General features: G+C 31.7%; 1 protein-coding gene across 1 annotated transcript in view; it reads right to left on the bottom strand.

The window, feature by feature from the left end:
* Positions 1-37: 37 nt before the first annotated feature.
* pea (ATP-dependent RNA helicase pea) overlaps positions 38-8,885 on the bottom strand; it is a 55,080-nt gene continuing 46,232 nt past the window's right edge. The window contains exons 20-25 of the mRNA XM_076493446.1: positions 8,066-8,278; positions 4,721-4,801; positions 3,848-3,976; positions 1,623-1,819; positions 1,026-1,205; positions 38-509 (exon numbers count right to left, since the gene is read on the bottom strand). Coding sequence (XP_076349561.1) covers positions 287-509; positions 1,026-1,205; positions 1,623-1,819; positions 3,848-3,976; positions 4,721-4,801; positions 8,066-8,278 — 1,023 coding nt within the window. The 3' untranslated portion in view covers positions 38-286. The remainder of the gene's footprint in view (positions 510-1,025; positions 1,206-1,622; positions 1,820-3,847; positions 3,977-4,720; positions 4,802-8,065; positions 8,279-8,885) is intronic.

The raw sequence follows: 8,885 nt of genomic DNA, 5'->3' as shown, positions 1-8,885 counted from the left end.
AATTAGAATGGGAGGTTATGTTGGTAAGCTTCAGCAATCAGTATTATAAAGGTATTTATTTACAAAGATAGCTATATACATCTTTATATACAGTCTAGTGTTTACATATTTTAATTGTATGCAACACAGACTTAACTGTGCCCCTTCCCCACTAAGTTTGTATTACTAATTCAAAGTTTTCATTTTAGATCAGATTATTTTTATAATACAGTAGGTTATGTTAATATTTGTTGCAGTAACAGCAGTGTAGTTGGTACATGAGAATACAATACAAACAGTGAACAAACTAGTTCCTTCTCCTTCTCACTCTGGAAATTCTCCAAGCATTGGGTTCTTCGTACTTGTTGTAGAGTGGTTCTAACCGAAGCTGTTTCTTGTGTTTGCTCAGTTTGGTTGGATCAGCAAACTTGAAAAATGCTGGAGCAAACTCCACTAGCCACTTAGGATCAATCGTGGTCACTTCTCTCATGTATTCTTTGGTTGTCTGGACAAGTTCATGGTATACCACCCTGGAAAACAATCAGCATCATATTTAATATAAGAAAATCAATTACTACTCTACTAGAATGTAAAAAAGATACATTTCAGCTAATTCTGCAATGTATCAAAATTCAAAAGTATTTCTTATTTTTAGCAAATATTTACGTGTGCACAGCAACAGAGATGTGTCACTGGTAATATTATTTATCACCACAAGCTCCTGTATCAAATATGCTATCACAAATACTTATACAAAATAATGAAACTGATATTAGAGCTCCTTTACATGCAAGATAAACCACAAAGAAATGGATGTTCATTTAGAGATTGTACATCTATGTAAAAATAGATAAATGAAATGTTAAACATGTTTTCAATATTTCATCTTATTTAATGAAATGCCATTAAATAGTATTTTTTTATACTGTTGGTCATGAAAATGAGTAAAATCTAATCTTTATACATTATAATGTTTATTCACAAAAAAGATAATTAACAAAAACAATGGTAGAGCAACAGGTAATGTAATCGACGTACTACCCTACCATTCAGGCTGTCGGTTGAAGAGGGCACTAGATGGATGGATGTAAACCACTTGACCATCCACCAGAGTTCTGTAGCCTTCTTGAGGATCCTTCTTGGCAGTGCTTCGAAAAAATCCACTGCAAATAGCCTTCTGCACTCGAGCTGTGTTCTTACCACAGGAGAGCACGTCAAGCTTGTGTCTGGAGTGAACAAGAATATTTTACTGTAAAAATGAAACAATGTTAACAAATACCACAGTCAGTTTACCAAATTCTAAATTTATAATAAACTGTATTCTCTGGAAGAAGAAATTTATATTCCTTATCGAAACTTACTGAATTTCAAGGTTACTATAGAAGTAAATTTACACCTTGATCAAAGTTCTAGGTATGAGAGTCTAAAAAAACAACAATCCACTATTGTGAGATGTAATTAAATACAGATCTGAAAAGGGGATAAAATATAAATGCCATTTAAAAAAAAAAATATATTTATTAGCACAACTGGAACAAACCTCGATGATGTCCCTACACAAACATAAATATAACATGAGCCAAAAGATATTTTAAGAGTATTGTTGTTCCTCTGCTAATCACAATAACAACAGGTTAACATACCTATCCATAATTCCCAGCAGCTGTTTTCTTACGTCCTGTGCACGTTTCAAAGTTCTGATCTGTACGAAATTTTCATAGCACCATGCATTGGAGAATTTGTTATTTTTCCACGAGTTGTAAACTGCTAAGAGAGTTAAATGATCACCTTCTGCCTGATTGAACTTGGCCTTCTTCTGGTCAGCCAGTGCTTGTTTATCCTACAAAATAAACACTTTTACTTCAGTGTCTTGGATGGTTGAATCGAGTCAACCAATTATTGAACAATGTAGTTGATTCAAGATTATTGCGTGTAAGGTTTGAAATGAATAAAACTAATTTTTTGTCAGTGTATTGTAAATGTATTACACCCTTATCTCTGGTTTGAACGATGTTTAATTATAAGAAAGACCACTGCCTTCATACTTGGCAGATTGTATGTGTTTCCAAAGAGAATGGTTTTTTAATTTTGTGCAAAGCTACACGAGGGCTATCTGCGCTAGCCATCCCTAATTATGCAGTGTAAGACTAGAGGGAAGGCAGCTTGTCATCACCATCTCTTGAGCTACTCTTTTACCAATAAATAAAAGGCGAGTATGTATGGTGTGACAAGGATTCGAACCTGCAACCCTCTGATTACAAGTTGAACGCCTTAACCCACCTGGCCATGCCAGGCCTCCCAGAGAGAAAAATGTAAAAAGTACACCAGTTGTTTGAAACTGGAAAACACCAGAAGGAAAAAGCATGACTTCTTTTTTTCACGATCTTTAAGTGCATGTTGTATTTTGTAAGTAAAATATTCTTGCACACTAAATAACTGTATAAAAATCTTTGCACAGTTTTCCCAGGTACAATGAAAACGTTTCTATTGTGTACATAGCAATAATTGTTTGTTTGGAATTAAGCACAAACCTACAAAATTGGCTATTTGTGCTCTGCCCCCCATGGATATTGAAACCCAGTTTTGAATGGTGCAAGTCCACAGACATACTGCTGTGCTACTGGGGTCTATCACAATAACACCAACTATTTGACTTAGGGCATTTTTTACACTTTTATATTTTCATAATAAATATTAAAACAAAATGTTTCAATGGAATACAATATCTAAATTATAAATAAGGGTTAGTTGTTATATTACCTGGAATGAATAAAGTCACAAAATGATTTTTCTTTATAATGTAATATTACAATGTCAATCTAAATTATAAATAAGGGTTAGTTGTTATATTACCTGGAATGAATAAAGTCACAAGAACACAGTAGAATATTACTAACAATTTGTCTAAATGACTAATCACACTATGACAAATGGAAGAGAATGAACCAACTTATCCAAATGTTTAATCTTAAAAGTTGATTACTATATATATATATATAAAATGTTCATTAGTTTGAAGTTTGAAAATAAAATGTTTAACTTACAATAATGTTACAAATTAATATTAAAGGCTTAAATACCAGGAATGAAAGAGTTAAGCCTTAGCTATGTATGTATCTTTTTTTTTCTCCTAAACACTACAGAACATGCACATGATGAAAGAGTAACATTGGGTCTGCAAAAAAACATTTTGATAACATGTGTCCAATAAATGGGTTACTTTGGGTCTGTAAAACTCATTCTGATAGCATATAGACAATGAATGGGTTATCTTGAGTCAGTAAAATACGTTCTAATAACATGTATCCAATAAATGAGTTATGCTGGACCCGTAAAATAGCATGTGAATGGGCCACCTTGAGTCTAAATTTCATTCTGACAGTATATATACAATGAATAGGATTCCTTGGGTCTGTAAAACAACTGATAGCATATAGACAATGAATGGGTTATCTTGAGTCAGTAAAATACGTTCTAATAACATGTATCCAATAAATGAGTTATGCTGGACCCGTAAAATAGCATGTGAATGGGCCACCTTGAGTCTAAATTTCATTCTGACAGTATATATACAATGAATAGGATTCCTTGGGTCTGTAAAACAACTGATAGCATATAGACAATGAATGGGTTATCTTGAGTCAGTAAAATACGTTCTAATAACATGTATCCAATAAATGAGTTATGCTGGACCCGTAAAATAGCATGTGAATGGGCCACCTTGAGTCTAAATTTCATTCTGACAGTATATATACAATGAATAGGATTCCTTGGGTCTGTAAAACAACTGATAACATGTATATGATGAATGGGTTATCTTAGGTCTGTAGAACTCATTCTGAGAGTATATATACAATTAACGTCATACCTTGGGTCTGTAAAACACATTCTGCACTGACAACATAGACACCACGGTTAAAATCTCTTCACTACAACCCAGATGGACAGACATGATTAACATTTTTGACAGACTTGGTTCTAAGGGAAATTCTGCCATCTGAAAAAAAAAAAATTTCTTCACTCAAACAAATTATTCAACAGAAATAAAGGTAATCTGTATATCTTTTATATCTCTTACCACAATAAACCAAATAAATTAATCAAATAGCACAAGATATAAGAAATATCTAAAAATAAAGCTTCAATAACATTATTCGTGACCAGTGGAAGATGTTTAACATACATATAGATTGGTGATCCATTAGACTCTCTTATTTACTACATAAATCTGTACAATTCACCAAGTGTAAAATGCACACATTTTATAAATTTTACAATCTTTAAAACAAGTTTTTGATTTTTAAGATTGATTATTAATTGCTACTCTCAGAAATGTGTTCATTTGGTCTTCTTTCACATTTCAAGCAATGTTCTTTTAATACACAGCAAAACTGTAAATCAACCTGTTACCTTTGGAATATATTTTGTTTGTATTCCATCACAAAAATTCACCCAACTACCTCTTGTAAAAGTAGAATAATACACTACACTTTTCACTGCATGATAACAAATTCAGAAAAACAAAACTCAACACAGTTGTTAGAAAGTGTAAATGAAAACTACATAACGTCCTGCTAGGACAGACACACTGGTAAAAATGTACAAACAAAGTGCTGTCTCTGAATGGTGATGCAGCTAGTAATGAGAGACTGGAAAAGTATTTATTCCTTATCTTAAAAAATGGACATTAAAGGAATCTCTTAGTTATATATTTCAATAAAAATAACCAATACATACTTACCCTACGGCCCAAACGAGTTAAGAGTCCTTCACTATCTAAAGCACTTAGAGAGTATAGTTGTTCTAAAGCCATGATCAAGGTCTATAACAAAATAAAAGAAAATTCCAGGTCAGCAATATTTCACTTTACTGACTGTAAGATCATACAATACATACAAATAAATATTGTATTATTGGACCTTAATACTACATTTATATACTATCTTTTAGAATGAAATTTCTAACTCATACCATTAGTAACTTGATTTTACAGTTCTTCAACAACAAAAAAATCAAATTGTGGCTGTATTATTTACAGCTAAACTAGATGATATACCCCCATTCAGTGCACAGGGAAGGCCAGAATCAATACATTTTTTTTGCTCATTTCTTCAGGAGTTTTATTTCGAAGTGTCGATCATTCTCATTTATTAAAATTTCTTGAATTTGCTCTGCCATCTACCTACTTTTTCTTTCTTGAACTGTTTCTAGTTTTATTCAGAATTTTAGGTTAGAATTTACTTCATAGATGCTGTTAAAAGTGTTCAATAGAAATGATAAACTGAGGTGTTGCTTGATACTGTAAATATGCCATCTTTTAATTGGAATTTTAACCAATATCTCAAATCCCTGATTTAATCTATAATAGAGTAGAAATAAATTACTTTAAATATAATCATTTATACTTAAAAAATTAAATATAATTCCAAATGGACTGGAGTTTAAATATGAGAGTCAAGCAGTGTATCCACTGGGACACTTCATCATCCTGTGTTTGAAATCTAATGTTAACAAATATACATCTTAAATGTTATGGTATTCACAAGTTTCCATACAGTGAAAGAGCTAACTTTAAATATTATCATTTCTTTTAAAAAAATTACAAAACATCTCAACTGTAACAGTATTTGAATATGAGATTTCTGATTGAGGCTCAGGCATGTTAACTATTGAGGCAATTTGAACATTACCAACAGATGGTGACTTTCATACACTCACACAGAAATATATTTATCAAAAGCTAAACCTTGCTAGATCTTAAAACGTCCAAAGTGCATCCTTGTTATCTATGCAAGTTTCTCAACTGCTAATTTCTTTGAATCCCAATTGTAATACAACATGTGGCTCTCTGTCTTATTACCGGTGGAAGCACAGTTACAGTGGCACACATCATGAAACAATGCACTGTCAAGATCACTTACTGTAACATACATTTTGTGAAATAGTAATAAGTAAGGTTTAGGTTACACCATCTATTTATCCTCTTCCTTTACACAGCTCTTTGCTTATTACTTTTAAACATTAACACATACAAAGACAACTGGAAGTTTCACAAATATTTCATTGTTTTTCCAGTAAAAGATACCTTCACTAGTGAAAGCAGGCTAACAGTAAATTGAATATCTGTAAAAGGTACAAGTGTATTTGTTTTAACAAGTACTGATAGTTTCAAGTATTAATTATATTAACACATAGAGAGTTGGCCGAAAGAGAAAACAAATGTTTCTTACTTTCCGTAGTTATATAAAACCCTCATTTTGAAAGTACAACCCAACACAATAAATATGTATGTCATCTGCAACTTTCAGATGTTTACATAAGGGATAGCCAACCCTGCTTTGCTTCACATCTTCAAGGAAGAACCTATCAACTACAATAAAAATTATAGTAGTGGACTACAGATAAAGTTCTCTTTATTTTACAGTAAGCTATCCACCAGGAGGATCCAAAACCCAGATTTTAATGCTGCAAGTCCAAATAACAGGAAGGGAGTTACAACAACCAAACCATGAAATAAAACAAGATAAAATAATAAGATGAGAATGCATTGGTGGATACCAACAACTACTCACAGATAAAAACTTAGGTTTCAAGATCAATCATTTGGGATAACATGATATTTAAGGCTGTACTACAGTTAATAAGTACACTGAGAAATGTGTTTGCAAAGCAGTTACCATAATCTGTGGCTTCAGAAATAGTGCAGAAGTTCAACTAGTCAGATGAATCAATTTTCCATCAACGAGACATGCATATGTATGTAAACAGTTCATGGAAATGTAGGCCTTAGGTAAAATGTGGGTAATTTCATTTCAGAGCAAGCCACATTTTTAGTTTGTATCTGATTTACTTATTGCAATGGAAAACACAATAACTGCAAGTTTAGCCATTCTAAGGAACCACATTCATCTTCTGATGCAATAAAAATTGTGTTTGTTCTTTTTATATATATATCATAATGCACCTATCTAGCTACAAAGATTACACTCTCTTTAGCCAAGCTTGAGGAAGAAAAGTCATTCATTCTTGTCTGTAAATTAAACACCAAGGGGAAAGTTTGAAACCAATATTTCAAAGTACTTTTCTACTGTGATATCCCTAAAATAATTAAAACCATTTTTTAGTGCCTAAATAAACTGGTACCATCTTGAAAGCCCATCATTGTTAAATGTCATATGAAACCACTGGAGAGATGTTTCATTTATTTCTGTCCAACTATCAAATATTTCTAACAACAAAACAAACAATATCCTACATGGTAGAGGACTCATAATTCATTGATATTATATATATATAAATCAACTGCATTTTCCTATACAGTTTTTAACACTGGTTTCAATAAACACAAGTGATTTCAATGTCATTTTAATTTTCAACATTTATGAGTGAACTTCACGTTTCAATAAATTAAAATTAGATAGATGTGAAATCTTCAGCTAAATTTGACTAACAGCATAACAGAAGTTTGATAATTTTAATTACTTAAAAAATAAATATTAAAAAAGAAATCTTACATTTTAACAAAAAGACAAATAAATGAATACAAAATCCTGTTTTTAGCAAGAAAGACAATTAAAAAAAAAGACATGAAATCCTGGTTTTAGTGAGAAAACCAATAATAAAAATTCTTGAAAACAGAATGAAAACACACAAGAATAGATAAAGTCCTCTACTCTGGGGGAGAAAAAATGTGAAAATTGTTTTTCAGTGACAATACAAAAGAAAAAAAAAAACATTCCTGCACACAAATGAAGAAAGAAAGTGAATAATAAAAAAGAAAGTCCAATATTTTGATATCTGTAAGATGAAGAAACATCCAGCTAAAACTAAAAAAAAAAACATAAGATAACATTTTAGTAACAATATAAAAGTGGAAAACATTTGGTATATATAAATAAGAAAAACAGATTTAACAGAAGAATCATGTGTGAAAGAAGTAATTAGAGCAATATGTGGTTAATATGATCTCCAAGTAAAGTAATCACTAAAGAAACTACAAGACAGTCCATAAAAAAAGTTACAACTCTTAACCCTTAGCATGTTTTACTTAGTCCTCCTGAATGAAGTTCTAATTGTGACAATGTACCTCTGTGGGGGGAGCATCCATAAAGTCAAAGGACAACAAGTCATTAATGCCCATAGCCTTCAGCTGTAAAACTGTAGAAGCCAAGTTGGTTCGTTGAATCTCCGGAACTGGGGTGGTCAGCATTTCGTCTCGATAAGCTCTTTCTGTGTAAAGTCGATAACACTTCCCTGGACCTGTCCGTCCTGCTCTGCCAGCTCGCTGCTTGGCTTGAGCCTAACCATAACCAAAAGGCTTTCTATTACTATATAAACAGTTACAAATGTCTCTTCTAAAAGTTTATCATAGCTGTAACTGCTTGAGAGAAATCAGTATTAAAACACTTCTTCAGCACTTAAGGTGTAGCTTTAACTGATTAACAGAAATCAATACTAGAATACAACTTTTACATTTATTGGATAAAACAAACTGGAGAACATTAATCAAACTAGCCGTAAGTACCAATCTTACAGAAGGCAAATGGGACTTGAGGCTATTTTCTGGAACTATCCAAAATTTCTACAATGATGTACTCAAACTCAACATATAATTACGGTCAAAATCCATGAAAAAAAGGATTTTATTGAAATTTTAACTAACAAATGAGTTATCACCACAAAGTATATTTTATTGAAGTATTTCTTTGTAGACATGGTTATCAATGAAAGAGCTTTATTTATCTGTTGCAATGCTCAGGATATTTTCACTGAATAAAAGCAAATTTTTTCTAAAAGTTTGTTTTCAGTTGTTTTATATTTGAAAAACTTACTCCTTTTTTATATTTGTATTGGTGAAATCTGAAACACACTCCTTTTATGTTTGCAATTTTTATTGGTTAAATCTG

Source organism: Tachypleus tridentatus, chromosome 3, assembly GCF_004210375.1.
Source record: "Tachypleus tridentatus isolate NWPU-2018 chromosome 3, ASM421037v1, whole genome shotgun sequence".
NCBI lineage: Eukaryota > Metazoa > Arthropoda > Merostomata > Xiphosura > Limulidae > Tachypleus > Tachypleus tridentatus.
This window is presented reverse-complemented; position numbering and strand designations above follow the sequence as displayed.